General features: G+C 39.9%; 1 protein-coding gene across 2 annotated transcripts in view; it reads left to right on the forward strand.

The window, feature by feature from the left end:
- The window catches only part of loaf (low-density lipoprotein receptor domain containing lost and found), a 690,862-nt gene that overhangs the window by 621,991 nt on the left and 45,532 nt on the right, over positions 1-23,339 (forward strand). For both annotated transcript variants that reach the window (XR_014441985.1, XM_083126283.1), the window contains exons 3-4: positions 10,396-10,540; positions 20,464-20,586. Coding sequence is in view for 1 of the 2 variants with exons in the window: in XM_083126283.1 (XP_082982409.1) it covers positions 10,396-10,540; positions 20,464-20,586 (268 nt within the window). In the remaining variant the exon portion in view is untranslated. The remainder of the gene's footprint in view (positions 1-10,395; positions 10,541-20,463; positions 20,587-23,339) is intronic.

Consider the following 23,339-nt stretch of genomic DNA (forward strand, 5'->3'; position numbering starts at 1 on the left):
AGTTTTCATTAATTCATTTTTATTTGTTGAGTTAATGATTAGGTTAATTCGTTATTTCTCGCAAAAAGAGGGAACCACAGCTGAAATAAAATACACAACTTGTATTATTTAGGTCAAGAGTTCGTTTTAACATCACTTTTTGCACACATAGGCTAATCACGACTCGGGATACATTTAAATTGGAATCTGAAACATTATGCGACCTGACTGGAACTCGGAAAAGGACACACTGATTACAAGACGTTGATACATTACCAATTGGTCTGGCGAACGCCAATAATAATGAGGGGTTGTGGGAGTGGGAGAGGGGTGACGGAAAGTAGAAAATAAATAGTATTTTTGGGGGGTATTTAATGTTATATTTATACACATACAAACCTAAGAAAATATTTATTTTGATACATGTATGTGGGGGTGGGGAAGGGGGGAAAAGACAGGGAGAGAAAGATATTGGAAGAGATGGGACGAAGAGGTGATTGTGCAAAATGTTTTATTTGACGTTCAGTAATAAAAACAATCAAATCAATGATGATTATCTTATAAATAACATATTTAATGTAAATCTGTTTTAAAAATGGGGACGGGGAGCTGTTTGTTTTACGTTCAGTGCAGGATAAGAAGTGGAGACACATAGTGGTTCGTATCTCACTTTAAACTGTAGGCCCAGGCCCCATTAGCCTATCTGTGTATAACGTGGATTTAGAATTCATTAGAAAATAACGTCGATCTAGTATTTTGGATTTTAGATGCGTTGAGACCACTAAAATATCCAATTCTTGTAATAAGAAACCTGTCCTCATATTACCATTTTGAAAGAGAGAGAGTTAATTGTATAATCTTTCGTTGTTAGTTTCAAAGAAGACTAATTCAAATAGTAACAATGGGAACGAATAAAGCTTACGAAAAGTTTTTGCCACCGTGGAGATTTGAACCTACGACCATTAGAGTGATAACCCAGTGCGATAATCACTACCCCACGAGTTCGTTTCTTCTTAGGGCATGATTATGAGTTAAGACCAATTCGTTCAATATGCATTAGAAATATAATCCCCACTCGCCTCTTGATAAACAACACACCCAAACGCTCCTTTGTAGAAATGAAATAAAGGTGGTATGAATGTCACAAAACATTTAAGCAAAATCTACTATAGTTACGACGCAATCGTTTTACATGGAGAGGCTACAGCTTTGAGAATTGAGGTTGTGGTTTGACTGTAATTGTAGGATACCCCATAGGTATCGATAAGCCAAGGCTCTAGTGTGCACTAGATTGGTTCATTTGTAGTGACGTGCTCAGGAATTTGTAAAGAGGTATGTGAATATAAAAATGTGTTAATGCTTATTTTTTAAACAGTGAACTCATAATTTAATATCTCTCTGTCCATCTCATTATCTCACTTAGGAACTAATTAGTATTGCAGGAGTCATACTGAAAAGAAATCTCACGTGACAATGACGAGAAATTAGATTTACGGAAGGAATAGTTTTCATATTTTAAAACCTCGAATGGCCATGGGCTATCTCCCGACTGTCAGTCTCCCTTCCACCATCCTACCTAGAGTTATCTTCAACTGGCAACGAGGTGACGTTGGTCAGCACGTCGAACCCTCAGCCGTTATAGAAGATATCTGAAACCAGGTTACACCAGTCGCTCGTAGCTCCCCAATTTCCTCACGATGGTGGGTTGCCACCGGTCCTATACAGATAACAGGCCGAGAACCCAGGATGACTCGAATCTATGCCGTCCCGCTGCAGTCGGAGTCCAAAGCACAGAGTCTTAGACCGCACCGTTACGGAGGAGGAGAGTTTTCATATTTTGTTTCTTATAAATGTCGACAATACATTAAATATATTACGCACCAAAAAATAGCTGGTTCTATAAGAGATTCGAACCTTTGATTTTCACTCAACTAGGCCGCTATTTTTAACAATTTCCCATTTTCTCACTCAATAACCTTCGTTGAACGTTTGTCTTAAGAGTCGTTAGCAATCTTGTAAACCGTATTAACCTATCTGCTGTCTATCACAAATGTATTTTACAACCTGGAGTAGATTTTGATGTCTGCAATTTAGACCTTGACTTTCGTGGTAAGTAATTCTCTACCGTCTACTATAATAAATAAATCAAAGTCTACATATCTCATATTTTGTAAATACGAAATGTCATTGTTAAATGTTACAAACTATTTCTTATTCCACCGTTAGTTCCAGATTTAGCCACAGCATTCAGGAAACCAGCGTGAAACGTGTTTCCCACACTTCCAAGGTCAGGTGAACCCTTATCAGTTGTATTGAATGCCTGTGAACATGTTACTTCATACGTCATGGCACTGCTGGTGGATTTCTTCCCCTTCCCCTTTTACCTTGAACGGTAGTAATCCCCGACTGGGCACGACGAATCAATCACAGAAAAGCAGACTGTCTACTAAATCGCATGCCATGTATTATTTCGAGCTCCTAGGTTTTGGAAAGTAAAATAAAAAACAGTATGTAACATTCATTCATAATGATTGACTTCTTTGGGTATTATTTCATGACTCTTTTCTACTAACTCCAATGAAACTTTTGACTACTGTTTTCAGTAGATCAATAGGTGTTTTGAAACATCTACTGTGTTCAGATTTTCAAAAAGATATAAATACAAAAATATAATAAGGGGGTATGAAATTAATATTTACAGCCAAAATATTAAACTTAACATATTATACACTATATACTGAATAAATTAATTTCACTTGCAGTTTCTCTACTGTACTGGTTTCAGTAGATCAATAGGTGTTTTGAAACATCTATGTTAAGATTTTTTTAAATTTGAATTACAATTTGTGTGCCTGAAAACTTATGGTATTTTACACCCGTCACGCTATACGGGGTCCAGCCCCTTATCATGACAAAAATAAAAACGTGTCTGAAAACTAAAATATCCTTACCTGAGTTAAAAGCTGAGCCTGTAAAGCGACAGACAGTCAGCACAAACAAGGACAACACACACACAGTCCTACAAAGATTATACTATACCGCGTTTGGTAGAACCTGTCCCGCTTCCCGCGCTAGGGAGCGCTCAACAGTTTCGGTGCCAATGAGAAACGAGGAAAAAATCGTCTGCTGGGCAGCGAGGAGCGAATGAAAGCCAGAAGAGAGGCGCTTACGTAGACGCTGTTGCGACGTTGCGTATTTTAATTGGCTGCCTGGCTTTGACTTTCCCCAGCACCGAGAAAGACAGGGAGCAACTAGCGCGGGAACCGGGACAGGTTGTAACAAACGCGGTATAACAGTAGGTCCAGTCACCAGAGCCTAGTTAGTCTGCAAAATGCAGTTCAGGGTGTACTACATGGAAGTGAGGTTGGTTTAAATTTTAAATAGATATAAAAACAAATTGTTAGTGAGGAGGAATAAAAAGTTATATTTACAGCTAACATGCTGAGCTAAACACACTACAAGGGTGTAAGGGATGACCTTCCACGAAGTATGTACACCCTATTGTTGCTTCCACGTAGTACACCCGGGACTTCAGTTTGCAGACGAACGAGGTTCTGGCGACTGTCCCCATGGCCAGTATAATTTTCTGTGTTGTCCTGTGTTTGGTCCTTGTGGGTGCTGAGTGCCTCTTTACAGCCTCAGCTTTTAACCGAATTCAGAATATTTTAATATTTTAATTACAACACGACGTTACAGTTATGTTATTTTAGTTCTGGTAAGGAGCTGGACCCCCGTATAATGTGACAGGTGCAAAATAGCCTAAGTGCTGACGCACCCAAAATTTTGAATTCAAATTCAAATTCAAACACACTACATGCAATATTACATGCAGTACTGAAGAGAATATTTCACTTGTAGTTCCTCAACTGTAATTACACATTAGGCCTACTGAAAGTGTTCAGTAGGAAATCATTGATTTTGAGTAGATTTCCGAGAGACACCGTAGAGTACTACAATTGATAACAGTAGATTCTGTCTACTGTAAACAGTAGAAATTACGTAGGTTTATAACGACGATGAGAATGAAACAGAGGTAAAAACAATGATAATGAAATGCAGAAGCGACCTGGAGCAAACAGGAACGTAGAATGTCTGGCAGCGAGACGCAAGAGTTGATCAAGCGATTGTAGCGTCAAATTTAGCTTAGAGCTCATAATTGATATTTCTACATGAACTCAACATACAAGTTACATACAATGAGAGAATTGAATTGAGTTTACATCTCACGTGATATGAGTCGAAACTATTATTGCACATTGAACTGTGAAGTGAATCAATATTCAATTCGATTAACTAGTGAATGGTGATGTGCTGAGATTTTGTAACGAGATGTGCCTAATGGCTGACAGTATAATAACTTATGGACACATTGATTTAATATATTTGAACAATCTTATAACGTGCGATTTTGCATGAAATGTTATTACTTGAATCTACATCACTTCATTGCAAAGGCTACAAGGCATTTTATGGATTGTAAAATTTTGTGTTCGATTCACCGTTCGGTTAACTCTGCGATTGTTATTTCTTATTAAACCGAAAAATTATTTATTGCATTTTACTTATTACGAAAATTCGTATATTATTTGCTTTGCGAAATGTAGAGAATATATTGTTTTTCATGCTTTTTACAAGAATACAACTATGCATGGTGAACAAAAAATAATGTAAAATAAATACTATTCACAAAAGGATGTCAATAGAATTTATTTGTTTTGTTTCTTGATAATTTTCCCTAAAATAAAAATGTATAACTTTCGCTGTACATGACATTTCGTCGAATATGACACATGGATAATTTTTATGCAAATCCTAGTAAAATGATGAGAAATTCAAAAACATATTCTGAACAATTATTTTCAAAAATAACATTGAAAAATCATTAGAAAGGAGTGTTATTTTTTTAAAAAAATATATTACATTTTTATTTCTTTAAATTATTAATTAAATACAATACTTAGTTGCTATATATAATAATAATAGGGGTAATCGAACAGAAGTCAAACCTATAATCTTCGGCGTGTAATACTGATAGCCTATCACCGAACCACTTTACCATCATAAAAAAAAATAAAGTTTTTTGCACGCTGAAACCTTCCCATACGAATATCTACCCTACCACTACAAGAAACCACGTCACAACCTCAATTTTCAAAGCTGTAGCCTCTCCATGTAAAACGATTGCGTCGTAACTATAGTAGATTTTGCTTAAATGTTTTGTGACATTCATACCACCTTTATTTCATTTCTACAAAGGAGCGTTTGGGTGTGTTGTTTATCAAGAGGCGAGTGGGGATTATATTTCTAATGCATATTGAACGAATTGGTCTTAACTCATAATCATGCCCTAAGAAGAAACGAACTCGTGGGGTAGTGATTATCGCACTGGGTTATCACTCTAATGGTCGTAGGTTCAAATCTCCACGGTGGCAAAAACTTTTCGTAAGCTTTATTCGTTCCCATTGTTACTATTTGAATTAGTCTTCTTTGAAACTAACAACGAAAGATTATACAATTAACTCTCTCTCTTTCAAAATGGTAATATGAGGACAGGTTTCTTATTACAAGAATTGGATATTTTAGTGGTCTCAACGCATCTAAAATCCAAAATACTAGATCGACGTTATTTTCTAATGAATTCTAAATCCACGTTATACACAGATAGGCTAATGGGGCCTGGGCCTACAGTTTAAAGTGAGATACGAACCACTATGTGTCTCCACTTCTTATCCTGCACTGAACGTAAAACAAACAGCTCCCCGTCCCCATTTTTAAAACAGATTTACATTAAATATGTTATTTATAAGATAATCATCATTGATTTGATTGTTTTTATTACTGAACGTCAAATAAAACATTTTGCACAATCACCTCTTCGTCCCATCTCTTCCAATATCTTTCTCTCCCTGTCTTTTCCCCCCTTCCCCACCCCCACATACATGTATCAAAATAAATATTTTCTTAGGTTTGTATGTGTATAAATATAACATTAAATACCCCCCAAAAATACTATTTATTTTCTACTTTCCGTCACCCCTCTCCCACTCCCACAACCCCTCATTATTATTGGCGTTCGCCAGACCAATTGGTAATGTATCAACGTCTTGTAATCAGTGTGTCCTTTTCCGAGTTCCAGTCAGGTCGCATAATGTTTCAGATTCCAATTTAAATGTATCCCGAGTCGTGATTAGCCTATGTGTGCAAAAAGTGATGTTAAAACGAACTCTTGACCTAAATAATACAAGTTGTGTATTTTATTTCAGCTGTGGTTCCCTCTTTTTGCGAGAAATAACGAATTAACCTAATCATTAACTCAACAAATAAAAATGAATTAATGAAAACTGTTATTACACCCAAACCACTATTTTATCGTAAATGTAAATGAAATGTCGTCTCACGTAGTGAAAACAATGTGAAAATTGTTCTAATGAGTGATATATGATTGTCAAACGCATACATGAATACATTATATTAAGCTCTTGAACTATAATTGGGACAATTTAATACTAATTTGAAACGATTAAAAGTATTAAAACGACAAAGTAAACATTTGCGCAATCTTTCTGCCGATTCGCTTTATTGAAACAATATTTAACCAATGGGGACGTTATCTCATATTTGGAAATGCTGCATTGGTTGAACTTCCTGTGGACAAGACCGTGAGTCACGCCTCCTGCTCCTCAGAATCGAACTTCACTCTGATTGGAGGATCGTATATTTCACAACACTTCCTTGTTTCAGAGCTACCAACATAATTTCGTAAGACGTTGGACTTAGAAAAAATCCATGCGACAGATTTTTTGAACATGACTGTACCACGTAGATCAGTGTTGACCAATCTCTCCGAAATTACCAATTTAATAAGTTCAACCTTGGATGAAGGAGGTCAAGTTGATGCAATATATACAGAATTTTGCAAAGCGTTCGACTTGGTTAACCACGATATTCTATTAAGTAAATTAGCATGCTTCAATATTTCTGAACCACTGCGTCAATTGTTTGCTTCCTATTTGCAGAACCGTAAGCAGTACGTGACGTATAAAGGCCACACATCTTCAGAGATAAGAGTCACCTCAGGAGTACCTCAGCGGTATAAACGTGGACCACTTCTTTTCAATTTACTTATTAACGACTTGTCTGTTTCATTTGAAATTTCACGCAAATTCCTGTTTGCAGATGACCTGAAATTTTACAGGAAAATAAGCAAACAAAATGACAGTTTTCAAATTCAAAATGATATTACAAAGTTAGAAACGTGGACAACAAACAATGATTTAACACTAAATATCAATAAATGCCATTATGTAATATATACTCCAAAGAAAAGCGCAGTTTAATTTCAGTATCAACTATACAACCATACTCTAACAAAAAAATTTACAGTCAATGATTTAGGGGTTATTTTTTATTCAAATCTTACTTTTAATAAACACGTAGAACAAATAATTAGTGAAGCGTTCAAGAACCTTGGGTTTATTCTTAGAATGGAGAGGGATTTCAAGAGTATAGAGACGCTAAAATGTTTTGTATTATTCATATGTAAGACGAAAACTCCAATATGCATCTGTTATATGGAATCCAGACACAGCAAAGTACAGTGAAGCAATTGGAAGAGTCTAATCAAGATTTCTTAGATTTTTAAAATACAAACTTCAGAAAGTTTACCCCACATTTGAACACTACGACAACCTAATATATGAATATCGGTTTACGAAGCTGTGTCACACAACAACGTTTCACGAAATAGTATTCTTGTGGAAGTTGTTAAATCACGAAATAGATGCTGAACATCTTCTCTGCCAGATTAATTTTCGAATCCCATCGTCGAAAACTAGACTAAAGAATGAAGTTTTTCTTATAAAGAAGGCTAGATCGGAAATTGAAAAGAAATCTCCATTGTGGAGAATGTGCACCAGTTACAATAAATTGCTAATCAAGAATAACACCATTGACATCTTTTCTATGAACCTAAGGGACCTCAGTAAAACCACTATTAACACAATGGCATAAGCTTAAACACATAATTTTCTGATGCAATGGTGTGATAAAGTGCGCGTGTGTGGGTGCGTGCGTGTGTGTATGTATATATATATAATTTCTATCTCTATATTACAGAAATATGTGTAACTGTATTCACTTTGCATCCTTCATATGGGCTCTGGAACTAGGTATGTACCTGTTGAGTTCAATAAACTAAAATAAAAATACTGTCCAACAGCGGAAGATGAGATCAACTCGAAAGGTCTATTTTACTCGCAGTAGAGGAAGTAAGTAGAAATATGAACTCAACACTGTACAGGCTTCGTCAAGCTATAACATCCTTCGTTTCCCCAATCAGAGAGAGAACCACAGCCATAAATCTAGGGGTGTAATGAACACCGACAAAGGAAGGCTAGATTGGAGTTGCCAAGCGTCTCTTGGGTCGCCAGAACAACCGCCAAAGGGATTATTCCTTTCCCGTTTATTCCGATGTTCAGTTTTGTTTTCGCGCTTAATCAGTTTCACGGATGTTCCTTTCGCTTTCGCGCTAATTCCTGCGATCAATTTTGGTTTCGACATTATTTTTTTCGAGCTTATTCAGGTGTTGAATTTTGGTTTCGCGATTAATTCGTTTCGCTCTTGTTCCTCTCCCGTCTATTCCTGTGTTACTTTTCAAGGTTCTGCCCTTTCGCGCTTAATCTATTCCGTCGTTATTCCACCGCCCCACATTTTTTCCTTGCCCACTTGAGCGTTTTTCGAGAGTGGCGAAAGATTAGTTCAGTCCCTTTGTTTTTAATTATCTGCCTTCATCTCTCCCTCGTGTTACATGCCGCTGGGCGATGCTTTGCCATATCAGAGAAGGGCTGGCTGCTGATATACGAAAAGGGAGAAAGGAAGTGGCAGTGATTTCGACTGTCAACCGTGGCACGCGTTGTGGTTTCGGCAAGAACAGGGATAGGGTAAGGACGCTATACCGTGGCGAGTTCTTTAGGTCTCAGAGCAGCATTTCGTTTACATCAGTTCGATTGTTTTGTTTATCATCGCCCGCTATGTTGTGTTTACGATGGATTTTACAAGTCTCAACGGACATATCCGGTGATGTTGCAATGTGTGAAATTTCAATGACGTTTCAGCATCTGACAATTTTCACGATACTGGTTCCCTTTATCCGTTCCACCCCTATTTAGCAAGTGGACTCGACCAGACAGCGCATGCGCGCTTGCGTCAATGGCCACTACCAAGGCAGATGGACTATACACGTAGGGAACGTGAAGGACACCGAATATTCTCAATGTCGGTGTTATTTAATCCATGTTTCGGCCGAATTAAAACTAAATCACAGCTGGCTGCAAGTTGAATACACAACAAAATTATCCATTGCTGTTTTGATTAATCTTTCTTCATCGTCTTTTTAATTAATGGAAGTATGCTGATGCTTGGATAGAATTAGTTCTCAATTGACTTGTGTTTACTTTCAATTCTTGAATCTTAGATTGTGTCGAGGAGAGCGATGGACAATTTGCTTACTATTATATATTATATATATACGAAGTATAAAGTAAACATCTTTCAGAAATAATGACGCAAAATATATAATTGTACAGTCACAGGAAGAAGTAAATTGGATATCAGTTGTGGTGAGGTGCAAATTGAATACGTTGACCAATCACCATACCCTCACAGTCAGAAAACCGTATCATAGAATACATTAGTGCTTTTGGCATCAGGCAATGATCTCCTCGGCGACGTTTAAGGCTGACCTCCCCGATAATAACGCTGTCGCCCTTAATCAAGTGGTCCAGACTTCAAACAAATCTTAGCGACGCTCAAGAAGTATGCCAATGATCTAGCAATGAAAATCTCAACAACGTTTACTGCTCGACTTCTTTTGTAGCGCTACTTCAGAAAGTTAGTTTTCTCTATTGTATTCCAGATTATAAAAATGAAGGATGTATTTTAGGATTGTACGTTTGATTCCTACGCAGAGTTTCCTTGAAGTTCAACTTAATTCAGCTCTTGGATGTGCCTGGCACAACCTCTTGTATAATTATGAGCTAAGTTACTAACTAACTAACTCTCTAGCCTTCTTAAACCCGAATGTTGATTGCTGCAGCAACACAAACTTTCCAACTGTTCCTATCCTGGATAAGATCAATCCAATCTTTTCCATCCTTACCGATTTCCTTTAGGTCCATCTCGAAGTTGTTCCTCCATCTTCGTCTTGGCATTCCTACAGGTCTCTTACCACCAGGTTTCCCAACAAGAATCCTGTAAACGTTTCTTTCCTCTCCCATTCGTACCACATGACCTGCCCACCTAAGTCTTCTTGATTTAATTATTCTAATAATATCTGTAGATGAATACAAATTGTGCTGTTCTCCATTGTATAATTATGAGCAATATGTTAATTAACCTTTTTTTGCTTCCTGTTCGCAGGCGGACCTTTCCTGCCGCAACACGAAGGAGAATGTGGGCACCATCCTCATGCAGACCAACTTCGTGACGCTGAAGTACGTGACGGACGCCTGGGGCACCGAGTCTAACGGCTTCAAGCTCATCATCACGGCCTTCAAGGAGCCTAGTAAGTGCGGCCCCCCTTTGGGGATCCTTTCTCCTAGATGGAACCATTTCAGTTGAGACGCTTCCTTCCGAGAATGTCGTCACCATTCTTATGCCTGAATCACACGAGACTGTATTGCATGCTGGATTTTCCAGTTGGAGTTGGACTAGTTGGGTGGTACTGGCTCATGTACTAGTTGACGCCTCACACCATACTTGATATCATACTCATTCTCATCTTCGCGAAAACCCAACCTCGAAGGAAAGCCAAGTAAAATAAACCAAATTAATCAATATCTTGTCTCCACCCCCCTTATACCGATGCAACCACAAGTGTCGTTTGAGTTCAGGTTAAGCGTCCCGTGGAACACCAAACAAGCAGGCTCCGTTTATGTCGCTAAATGTTGCGTAAAAATTACTCATCAAAGGGAAGCATCGATTTTGTCATACGCAATGACTGTTCAATTACTTTAATGGCCACTCATCAATACGCGAGCGGCGATAATTACCCGTGACAGCGGTTGCCGCGTTTTCGGCCAACCAGATTGCACGTATGATTGATCGAGCCTCCGCCTCTTGCCTTGTCAATGCGATCGGTCATTACCTCCTACCTCACACCCAGTTTTTTTTTCCAACAAGCCTCGAATAAATTACTGCAGAAGTAAAACGGCCATAAATCTTTCACTCCTTCCGTCCGGAAATAAAAACGACCGTGAAAATGTGATACATTTTCTCTTTCTCTCCGCGTGTGTTTCTCTTCCCTCTCCCTCTCTTTCTCTGCATGACTGCCATTGATCCTGGATGTTTTCTCGTCCCTTTTTCTTTCGGTGTTTCTGTTCTCTCGCCCATTCGCTCACTTTCTCTGTACACTTGGCTTCCCTATGACTTTTTTCTCTCCCACTTTCTCGCTCCTTCTGCATACCAGTTATCGTCTCAATTTATCTGTGTCTCGTGTCATGATATGCTTTCCCTCCTTTTTCCCCATTATCTTTGTATTCCTGTCACTGTCTCTGTCCCATACTCCCTATAACTGTTTCTCTCTCTCCTTCTCAGTGGGTATGTGTTTGTTTTCTCGCCATTTCTCTGTACATCTGTCTCTCTCTGTCTCAATATGTTTTTCCTCTCCCACTTTGTCACTCTTCCTGTATACAAGTTATCGTCTCTGTGCCTCTCCTACACTTTCCCGGTATACCTGTAATTGTGTTTGTCCCTTTCTCCTTCTCCATGTGCCTTCCTCTCCCCCCTCTCCCCCTTCCTGCATGTGTGTGTGTGTGAGTGTGGGGGTGAGTGCGTGTGTGTATGCCTGCCTCTGCCAGTATCAAACTCAATAAGTTTACTGCGAGAAGTTTAGATGTCGCAGTCTTACCCCTCGGTCAACCCTCTTGTCTGAAGGTTGTATTATTCTCAGTCCTGCACTGAATGCTACAGCGCTTCCTTCCGCTTCTAAACAACATTACAACCTTCTTACTCTCAAAGATCTGTCAACTTAATGGTGCGGTTACGCTGTGTTAATTACGTATTTGAACCAACAAACCGTTCTTCATTTTTGTCATTTCGAGGGAAGTCCCTCTTCCTAACCATATTCTATAGAAGTAAAATATACGGCGGCGTGCTGAAAAGTATTGCCTCCTTTTTTTTATTATTGGAAAACAGATTAATTTATTTGAAAAAAGAAATGCATGTAACTTTTTAGAACACTATTGTCCATACACAATACTCGCACTAGCGAACAGCACACGTCTGTCAACGGGAGACCAGTTTCTTAATGCTGTCACTGTAGAATTGTTGATTTTGACGACGGGGCCACAGCTTCACTTCTCAGCCGAAATGACGTACATAACTACTATCGGCTGTGACAATTTTGTTTAAGAACGCATCACCTTCAAGTTCATAGTCCTGAAGCAACTGTTGGCTAATGTTCAATCTCGTCTGCTTCATGTCAGGAGTGAGCTTCCAAGGTACCCAACGTGCACAAAGCTTTTGGTATCCCAGATCTGCGATTATGGCCTGCACTCACTCCCGTGATATGCCACACTTGAATACAAGCTCTGCCTGGGTTATGCGACGGTTCTCTCTAATGAGTTAATTGACACTATTCCCATGACCTCCATCAGTTGCAGTACGCGGCTTCTCACTCCGTTCTTTGTCACACACGTTGAAGTCCTCGGCGGGTGTTCTCAATACGAGCATGAGCAGCTGAACGTCGCACAGTACTGACGTCTCCACATTCATCCCCATAAAAGCCTTCATTATCAGATGAATGTCATTTAGGAGCACATTTTCTGCGGTTAGAAACTCGATCACCGCATGCTGCTTCAGATGCACCGACATAGTATGATTTCATGCTGTCATTATCCTCGCTATAGTTCAGCATCCACTGGCGATAGAAGTCGCTATAGTTCAGCATCCACTGGCGATAGAGGTTCGAAACTTGCAATGCAGAAGCGGGAAAGTCTCAAAATCCAAAATGCGTTTACACCGTAAGAAACAAATTGGAGGCATTAATATTCAGCACGTCTTCGTATAGCGTTTTTGTATCACATGAAATAATAATATAGTAATAATGTACTTATATTATTATTAATGCAACAATACATAATTAGACAAGTCAAGATGGTATAAGGCACACTAATTTGTATATCTACTAACAGGTGATCATTTTATCGTGCACATCATGATACTATACACTATAATTCCACTATGGACAATAATGCAACGATACTCACATTTGATTTGATACATGAAATGCAGTTATGCACAAATGGCAATGTTTTACAGCAAGTGTTGTAAATATCCACCTTCTTCCTGAAGGCAGGTCCGAACCCTTCGCACCATATTTGTTGACACCCTTCCTAGGACATCAGGGCTAATGGAATTCATCTCTTGAGTAATGACTCGCTCTAGGTCTTGTATAGTACGTGGGTTTGCTCGATATACACGTTCTTTCAAAAAAAAAAAATGAATTCTGGTGGCGACAAGTCAGGGGAACGAGGGGGCCACAGACCCTTTGAGATAAAGCGATCATCAAACATTTCTCCAAAGAATTCCATGGTGTTTGTGGATGTATGGTACGTTGCCCCGTCTTGTTGCAGGTAACAATAACGTTCATCACGCTGGAGATGAGCGATAAATTGCATAATGATATCCTGGTATGCCCGACTGTCAAGGGTTTCGTAAAAAAAAATCGGGCCCACTATTCATCGTCTAGAAATCGCACACCAAACCCCTATGATCTGCGAGTGCAGGGGAGATTCATGTAAGATGTGTGGATTGTGTGTTGACCAATATCTGTTGTTCTGACTATTGATGTAACCGCTAAGGTGAAAATACGCCTCATCATTAAAAAACACATTATCCAGGAAGTCCATCCCATTACTTTCCACCTGGTTGATAAACCACTGGCAGTACCTTATTATTTTAACAGCTGGAGATTTCAGTTCGTGTACGCAATGTATGTGCTATGCATGCATACCTAATTTCTTTGTGGCTTTATGTGCACTCCCGAACGATATTCCTTTCTGCGATGCTATTTACGCAAACTTTTCCTTGGAGACCGTTCAAGTACTGTACGTACCTCTTTCATTTTTTCTTTTGTCAATACTGAAGCATGCCTATTCTTCATCTTGTCAGCAACACTCCTTGTTGTTCCCTCCGGCAGGAATTCCTTGTGGATCATGCCATCACTGTCAAAGAAAGTGATAAGCATCGTCTTGATGCGTGATTTTTACGCCTTGACCTTCTTCCGACGGGGTGATGCAGGAGAACGCCATTCCATGCTTTGGCGTTTCGTTTCAGGGTCGTACCTCACACACCAGCTCTCATACTCTGTAGCAATGCATTGCAAGAAATTTGGATCTGAATCCTCCAGATTTCTTTCTCTTCCCATGCCTCAAAAACGCTTTGAAAGGTCAGAGATTTGAGGATATTCCGGACATCCAACGGAACGTGACGAGGGTCTTGAACACCATCCCGAAAGAAGACTTTTCTAAAAGTTTCCAGGACATGTACAGCCGTTCTCAACGGTGCATAGCCATGGGAGGGGACTACTTCGAAGGACAGTAAGGTAGGTTTCATTAAGAATTCGTCTACTTTCGATATTCAGGATCATTCACCGAACTTTATTGTCAGAGGTTGTATATTGCAATTTTTAAATCACAATGCTTCCAATTCCTTGCCGACCATTAAAATGAGGGTTACGTTTTCTACTCTTAAGTAGATAGCATTGAATTTTTTCCCGTCTCTCCTACATTTCGTGCTCGGTATTGAAAACATTAGCCCAAAGGAACGCTTATGGCCCTAACTACCCTTTAGCACATCACATGCTAATTTCTTAAACACAACAGATGCAAGTAATATGAATGGAGCCTGAAAAAATCCACCACCTCTCGTGAAAAGTAAGTGAAGACTAATTGTACAGTGCGAGTGAAAGTCCCAGGACACCCTAATAAGTAGAAAACGACATGACGGGGGCGATGAAATTTCGGATATGGGTAATTGTGGTGGGGACACACCAGATGGGGCTAGTGTGAATCATGGTGGCCATCTTGAAAGCTGCCATCTTGGAATTACATCCAGATTTTTAAATGGGGAGGCGTCATGTTGCATACCATTTTACATGTGCATTTTCTCAGAAATAAAAATATGCAGTTATTTTTCCCCTAACTTTATTTGGTGAGGATATTTTCACAATTGAAGTTCACATTTGGTATCCTACAAGATGTGCTCTATGTGTTGCCCGTTTTGTGTGCTACACACAACGTAGGACGTTTCAGCCAGCTCATAACATTGCAGGGTCGACAGAGTCAAATGCTTGTTGGATCCTGTGCTGGAGATGTCGGAGATCAGTGATTTTCTCTTGACAAACTATGCCTTTAAGATGACTCCAAAGGTAAAAGTCAAGGGGTGCAAGGTCCGGAGAACGGGGTGGCCACTCAGTGGGCCCCTCTTTGACCAATCCAGTGACCCGGTAGGTGTTCATCCAACCACTGCCTGACACATAACGCGTAGTGCGGAGGCGCGCCGTCCTGTTGGAAATAAGTTGCTAATTCGCCGTCTGGGTTCATCAGTGAGGGGAACACATCTTCCGGGCGAATATTCAGATATCTCTTCCCATTCAGGTTTCGATGGATGAAGACAGGTCCTACAATTCGGGTATTCCATATCCCACACCACACCATAACCTTTGCCGCACCAACTTCCTTACGTGGATTTGCCCATGATGGATTGGTATCTGACCAATAACGGCGATTCTGCTTATTTACCTCACCGTTTACGCAGAATATGGCCTCGTCGCTAAATAGAACACTTTTCTGGAACTGGGGATCCTCGTTGCAACGAGCCAAAGCCTAGTCTGCAAACTGTAACCGCCTGTCTGGGTCATCCTCAGTTAGAACTGCTGCATTTGAATTCTGTACAGATGCCACTTGTTAGTATGCAACATACGGAGTATGTATCTCTAACTCCCTCCGTCAAGTCGTTTTCTACTTATTAGGGTGTCATGGGACTTTTGACTCACCCTGTTCTTTTGCTCTGTAAGCGACGGAGACATTTCCATCATCTATTATGCAAATCGCTGTGGTTGCACGAGATCTCGAAAATTTGTATACCAAAACTGAGCATAAAATTGCGATTTCAGGAGTCCATGAACAGATGGAAAATTCTTAATTGTCGTAAATTGTCGTGTATTAAAAGTGCTTAATTCTTGATATTTTTGCGTTATAGCTGTCGATAATTTCTTATACACACAAACACACGCGCGCATCCCCACCCCCACACACACGAGCCTTCAATGATTTCACACTCTACCTATAGTAATATACACACAGCAAAAACTGCTTTAGATGTATATGTTTTGTCAAAAGTAAATCTGTCTTGTTTGTTTTCTTAGTTTGTATGACCGCCCACCTGTACTATTCCATTACAATCAGCCTTTTGTATCATTGCCTTCACACATTATCAATGTTTTTTATATATACTGTATTTCTTCCTATCCACCAGTATGTTAATTAACGGGGTGGATGTCGGGGATTGCGCCCCACAAACAAATTTATCCCCGGCAAAATAAAATAATTTTTATGCCTGTTTTTGTCCATTTTCATTTATTTTACAGTCTGGTAACATATACAAATTTGCATACCCCCAAAAAACCTATCCTCCGAAATGAAATCACAAATACGCCACTGAGTGACATTTCCCTCCCCCAAAACAGAAAGCTTAATTCGCACTGTGCTATCCACATACGTATGTTTTGAAAAACATTAACTAAAAGTTAATATTATGGATAGAAAGTCGGAAAGTATACGACGCTAAGTCATTAAATAACAGAAATTTTATTCTAAACTTCATGGAGATTTATACACAACAAAAATGTGTATTTCCGGACTGACAATGGTTCCTTAGCAACACGCCGTAAAGGTGTTGTGACGATCGAGCAGTATGCACCTGCGCAGTAGCTCGTAAAGGGTCAACGAGGTTAGTAATAAGGCGTGTTTTATGCAGCGTATATTGATACACTTGCAAGTTGAATTGCATCTTCTCCAAATATGCTGTATAAGAAACAAACTGCCGGAGAACTAATTGATGCGAGTGCACAACATGGCCGCTCTACTGTTGGCTTTCGCCGTAGAAGAGCAAGAAGTGTTGTTCGTTTGTTGTGGTTAGAGGGAGTGAAACCTTCTGAAATCTACAGCAGAATGAAGGTTCAGCGGGGACAATTGGGAGAGTGCACTAAATTAACGGATTCGCTGGTCGATCTGCTGTTTCACTGCCTCAGTTGCCACGCAACTGTGTGTTTATCACTGACATTTCGTCCGTCTTAAAATCTTTCCACCGTTCACACAATCGTTACTAAGGAACGATTTGGCCTCGTACAAATTTTCGTTGAAATCTCCATGAAGTTTAGAATAAAATTCCTCTTATTTAATGACTTCCCCTTGTACTTTACGTGACAGACAATGCACTCAAATCTTGAACAAAACCTTCTAAGCCATTAGAAAAATGGAAACCATTCACTGTAACGATTTGGGCTTGTTAGAGTTTTTGTGCATGCCACAGTGCTCAGTTCAGTTGAGCAGAGTTGAAAACGTTCCAAATGAATCGTAATCGAAATGTAAATCACAGAACCCCGTCCCATTTTTTCCCCAGGGCCGCCCGTTGCGAATTGTAGAGACCGCGTGATTCGTCTCCCGCCGAAGACTCGAGCGGGGAATTCATGTGAATGAATGCCCTGTTGTGTTGCGGGTAACATACAGGCAGGGGCGTCCTCCGTAACATAACTCTTCGCCCCTAATTGCTAGCGGGTTCGAAAGTTCGGAAACATTTTTTTGCAATTTTCCTCCAACCGATTTACTCTGGCGCCGCTGCCCCAAACAAAAATTTGCTCTTTTTCCACATTAAACATGACGCTCATTTGGGAAACTTGATTTTCTTTGTGGTTCGGCGTGGTGGAGGGCCAAGGTTGGATCACTTACCTGAAAAATGGAGTAAGGAAAAATACTTATTCTTCCCTTCTTCATTTTGTTTCAGCCGGCTCCCGTAGCGAAGTGGTTAGCACGCCAGGGATCACGGGTTCGAATCCCGGCCTCGGCATGGATATTTGTGATTGTCAATTCATCAATTTCAGCATATCATCACTCATCCCCATCTTCGCAATTGGTCTAAAGTAGCACAAAAGCGAAGTAAAATAAAGCAAATCAATCAATCGATCATTTTATTTCCATTCGTTTTATCATTTCTGTGTTTCCGTTGTAACTTTTTCTGTTTTAAATGTCCATCTTATTTCTAATCTCACATATGGCATAGTGGTAAAGTAATGAAGGGGCCAGGGTTCGATACCCGGGGGAGGCCAATAGTGGTTCGGAACACACTTTAAACCGTGTGCCCAATAACCCATATTTGAGTAAATGTGAACTTAAAAGAAAACTCTGGAGCTGGTACCTATTCGAACACCCCCCCTTCCCGGATGCTTATGTTTTTGCTATGCTGCCACCCAGACATCCTTTATTTTCGTGTCACCGTGTATCGAAGCCTGGAGGCACAAACAAGTCACGAGAATCGTATATGATCCATGTTCCCACTACAACTGTAAGGGCATAATGTTTCGTCTTTCTCGCAGTTGTAACGCGAAGATGCTGAACTCCATTTTCTAATAAGCATGTTTAACTATTGATCTAATTTTCTCTATTGGGGTGGAAGGGGTGGCCTTCAACGTAGTACACCCAATTGTCAACCTCACTTCCACGTAGAAGCTACACCCTGGACTGCACTTTGCAGACTAACGAGGCTCTGGCGTCTTGACCTACTGCCAGTATAAACTTCGTGTGACTGTGTGTGTAGCCCCCTTTTGTCCTTGTTTGTTCTGAGTGCCCGTTTACAGCCTCAGCTTTTAACCGAAGTCAGAATATTTTAAGATTTTTAGATAAGCGGCATAACAGTTATGTTCTGTTGGTTATGGTAAGGTTATATACCCCGTATAACGTGACAGGTACAAAATAACCTAAGTGCTGACACACCCAAAATTTTAAATATTCAAATTCAATATTTTCTCTATTATCCCTTTTTGCCAAATTCGTACCCACCAGCCACCGATGGTTTCAGTTAGGAAAGTGTAAATCTGGTGAATGCAGTCGGCAGGCTTCTTGCATATATCTTAATGAAGATCTCAGGCTTATATCTGCTTATACGACGCACGCTTTTAGAAGCGATATCGGGCGGGGCCGCGCAGAGGGTGTGCGTGGCGATCAGCGAATGGCAAGAGTGCAACGTTGTACAGTTAGGAGACTGCGGCGCGGAAGTTAAAAGCCGTGTTTTGTATTTTTCTTGCGCGCAAGAAGTTTTCATAAAACTCTCCACTTTAAGGTTCATCATAAGATGGGGCAAGACATTTTGAACCTGACTGTCAAAGTCCCATGAATTTCCGTCGCCTACAGCCGGAGTTATCGTTCCTTGAAGAAACAAGGGAAACATCACCTTTCATTTCCTTCCCCCTGTTTTTTTTCGTTGCCACCGTGTTGACGCAGCTGAGCTCTAGGGGAAACTGTGGGTGTTAAATTCATCTCGATGTAAACAATGACCCTTCATTGTTCTGGGCGTTCTCGAACATTGAAAATCTGGGTCAATTTGAGTTCAGCGTTTCCGTAGCAAGGCTGGTATAAAATTATTCGCTTATCGCTCACTCGTGTGCGACAAAGAACAGGTTGTGAAAAGATTAAATACAGCCCTTTCGTGCAATAGTGTGTGTTCCGTGTGTTCTTTTTATTTTAAATAATGTCACTCTCGAAACCTAGCACCAGTAGTACAGGCACCAAGGGTGCAAAATCTAATCATTAACCTCCAGGAGAGTGATTCGGAAATGAGTGAAATCAGTGACACGGAGACCGAGGAAGACGACGAGAGCGGTGATTAATAAATAAATACCTTCAAGCTTCTTTCAGGTATGGGTTTCTCGTATATGCTACAGTGATATGATATTTTGATCCTGTGTAGAAATATTCACTAAATTATTTCACTGTACTCATATATACTGTGCATGCATTATCAAAATAATGGACACATCGCGAATCTTCTGTCCTTCCCTTGCGCTAGCTAGTTTGGCAACAGCGCAGTAGCACTGGCTGGGTATTGGCTGAACTCATGTTCCTTCTAAAAGCGTACGCCGTATTGTGTCCGAGATTGAGCTACATGTCAAAGTCCAATTTCTTCTAAACAACTTTACATGTAAAAATAGTCTTCCTGGTGAATGGATTGTGTGGTTGAGTGATTCCGATGCTATCTCAACTGCAAATTATATAAACTTTGGGAAGTTTATATGCGGAAGAGTTATTTTTCATATCGAAATGCTATCTCTATACTATTTTTTTTAAGTAGTATGCCATAATTTACTAATTGGATCTCTCTGTAGATAGAACGAGTTTCTCCTTAGATTACATGCTTTGTTTGTTGTTACAGAGCACGTCTGCTGGGACTTCAGCTGCACGCTTCAGGAGTTCTGCATCAGCAAGGACCTCGTGTGTGACGAGATCAACCACTGCGGAGACGGATCGGACGAAGCCCTCAGCGCCGACTGCACGCGTAAGTTGAACACCAGATGGCATTAGTGCCGGCTTATACTTACCAAACAATTCTTTGAGTAGAAACGGCCACGATATTTCATCCAATCTCAGACGTATTTGTGCCTATATTGGAGTGTTCAAGTTATTAGAATATAAGTCATTCGGATTACCCAGACACGAATTAGTTCGTTGTTTTCCGAACTTGTCGCTTGACTGTCCCTATCTTTGATTCATTGTACTTTAGCATCTATGCAAATCATGACGCAGCCGAGGTTTACAAGCTTTCTTGGTTTATCCTCAAGACTTTCCTGCTCATTTTATTCAAAAGACAGTAAACAATAAACTATAGACATATCTGAAGCTCGATTACGAGGTAAAAGGAGTTCGAACGACTTTATTAATATGACTTATTTTTAAAATAACTGAATAAATGTTAAACCTGTAGTGTGGGAGAAAGTAATGAAGCTGGTCGTTAGTCATTTGTAGAAAAGGGCTGCTATTTCAAGGGAAGTTTCCCTCTAGCTGCCCCTTTTTCTTGTGGTTCTGAAAACATCCGACGTTCTGCTTCTATTCGCTTTGCATCAAGGCTCCTAACATAAACTAAAATACATACAACAAATGAATGCACGGCCTTAACTAACGATAACAAAGTTGCAGTGTCTTCCCCTCCCCCTCTCCTCTCCCAGCTAAGACCCTTTTCCATGTTTTCCTCATTCGGCAACATCAAAAGGAGCGAATATTCTGAGATGCACATAAAGGAATGGAAAATTCCTGTGCATCGAAAACATTCAGCTTTGGTAGGTAGAGAAAAATATTAGCCTCACATTTTCAATTATTTTTGTTAGTGTGGTTCGACCAGATTTCTTTAATGTGTTTATTTGCGAGCTGCTTTTATTCTGCGATCGCTCGGTACACGGCCGTGCACATGGATTAAGAATGGGATGGATTTAGTGTTCAACATCGCAAGGATTGCCTAGTAGATTCCGGCCAAGCTATGAACTGGCTGTTGCCGTCATTACCTACGAAGAAACTTGCGGTCAAACGGCCAAGCCTGCCGATGCGCCCCCACCCCCTATTTGGGCAACCAGTGGCAACATTAGAATCCCTCCTCCTCGAAGTGGCCAGCAGAAAACAAGATTTTGTCAAAACAGTTCTACGCTGTGAATGCGGACCGGGAGATAGCGTGTCCGGGGTATATTATTAAGTACATTAGAGAAGTAAGTGTCCCCTCGTAGTGGTAATGTCGCCTTGTAATCAATGGGATCCGGTTCGTTATTATGCGGAGGCACATAGTAGTTCGGATCCCACTTTAAACTGTAGGCGCAATAAGCCTTTATGTGCATAAAGTGAACATAAAACAAAGAAACTAAAAAGGAAAACAAATTTTAGAGAAATAAATATATCTTTAGAAACAATTTAAATACGAATATTTTGTTGAATATTACATTGTCCATGATAATATTATTTTTTAATTCAACATTAATGTACAGCAGGTCTGGGCAGCCTGGCGATATGTAAAAGAGCGCTCTCGCATAAACGTTTGGACTGCAGAGCGACCAGCGGGACTGTATACTTATAGAAAGGGCGGAACGGAGGGAGTGAGCTAGGCAGAAGGCTTCGCCGGTCGCGTTCTTTAGTGGGGAAACTTTCGTCTTCTAATTCGTGAGTAGCAGTGCAGTGTGGGAGTGTAATCACGGCACAACAAACAGGAGGAGTTTCTGTGAAAACTAAGACACTTTTCACTGCAATAGTTTCTTACCTCTCAAAGCAGGCGGGAAGTTCGCTGGCCTTCACAACTGTAATCAAGTTGCTCCGTATATATAGGTTTATATTTTTAAATGTTACAAATGATATGGTGGGTTTCTTTTCTTTTAAAAAAATTGCACTAGAATTGAAGAAATTGAAACTTAGAGTGTGAAAATTTTTATACGGATTTACAACCAAATTTTTGTAAATTAAGTTTTGTGCGAATTCTGCTGAAAATGGGGAGAGGGTGTATGGACATAAGTGTACGTTTATCAATATGCTTTCAAAAATTGTAGTGTAAATGTGCGATTAATCTTTTGCTAATATAATTACTGCCATATGTTCACTATCCCAATGACAGGAGTTTGGACTCGTAATATTTTCGCCTTTTAAAACGGAAATGGCTCAGAACCTTACATTGAAGTGTACTTCGTGTAAGTTTCTCTTTTCAGCAGAAAACACGCGTCTGTCGGTTTAAGTTAAGTCAACCTGAGCTTGTGGAAAGCCAGACTACGAAGAGACCACCTGGGAATACGCGAATGTAACTAACCACAACCACGAAAACTTTACAAAACCAGTTTCTTCAATGAAAGACATGAAGATTAAACCACAAAAGTGACTATGTTATGAGCGTTAGCCCCTTTATTCTGTTTCCTATTCGCTCCTTTCTGTCTAGTAATATTTTGCCCTTCTAGATTTGCAAGACCTCAAAAATAAAAATAAAAATTGCGTTTACATTCCGTGATGCAGTGATAGATCACAGTTATGGATCATTATAACAAGTCGCGTAAGTGTGCTTTTTCACTTTCTCCACTTTCTCATTAATGTATTACTTAAAATAATTAAACGAAGACAATTGATTAAGTGATTACGTAAATTAAGTAATTTTTCGTCGCTTTTTTCTGCCTCTTTTCGGTAATCGCGATAATAAGAATGAGTAATGATATGATGAAATTAATGAAGAGGCCCTAACAAAGAACACCCATGACCAGATCAGGATTCGAACACTTAGTGTTGCAGCGGGCT

Source organism: Lepisma saccharinum, chromosome 8, assembly GCF_977018435.1.
Source record: "Lepisma saccharinum chromosome 8, izLepSacc3.1, whole genome shotgun sequence".
NCBI lineage: Eukaryota > Metazoa > Arthropoda > Insecta > Zygentoma > Lepismatidae > Lepisma > Lepisma saccharinum.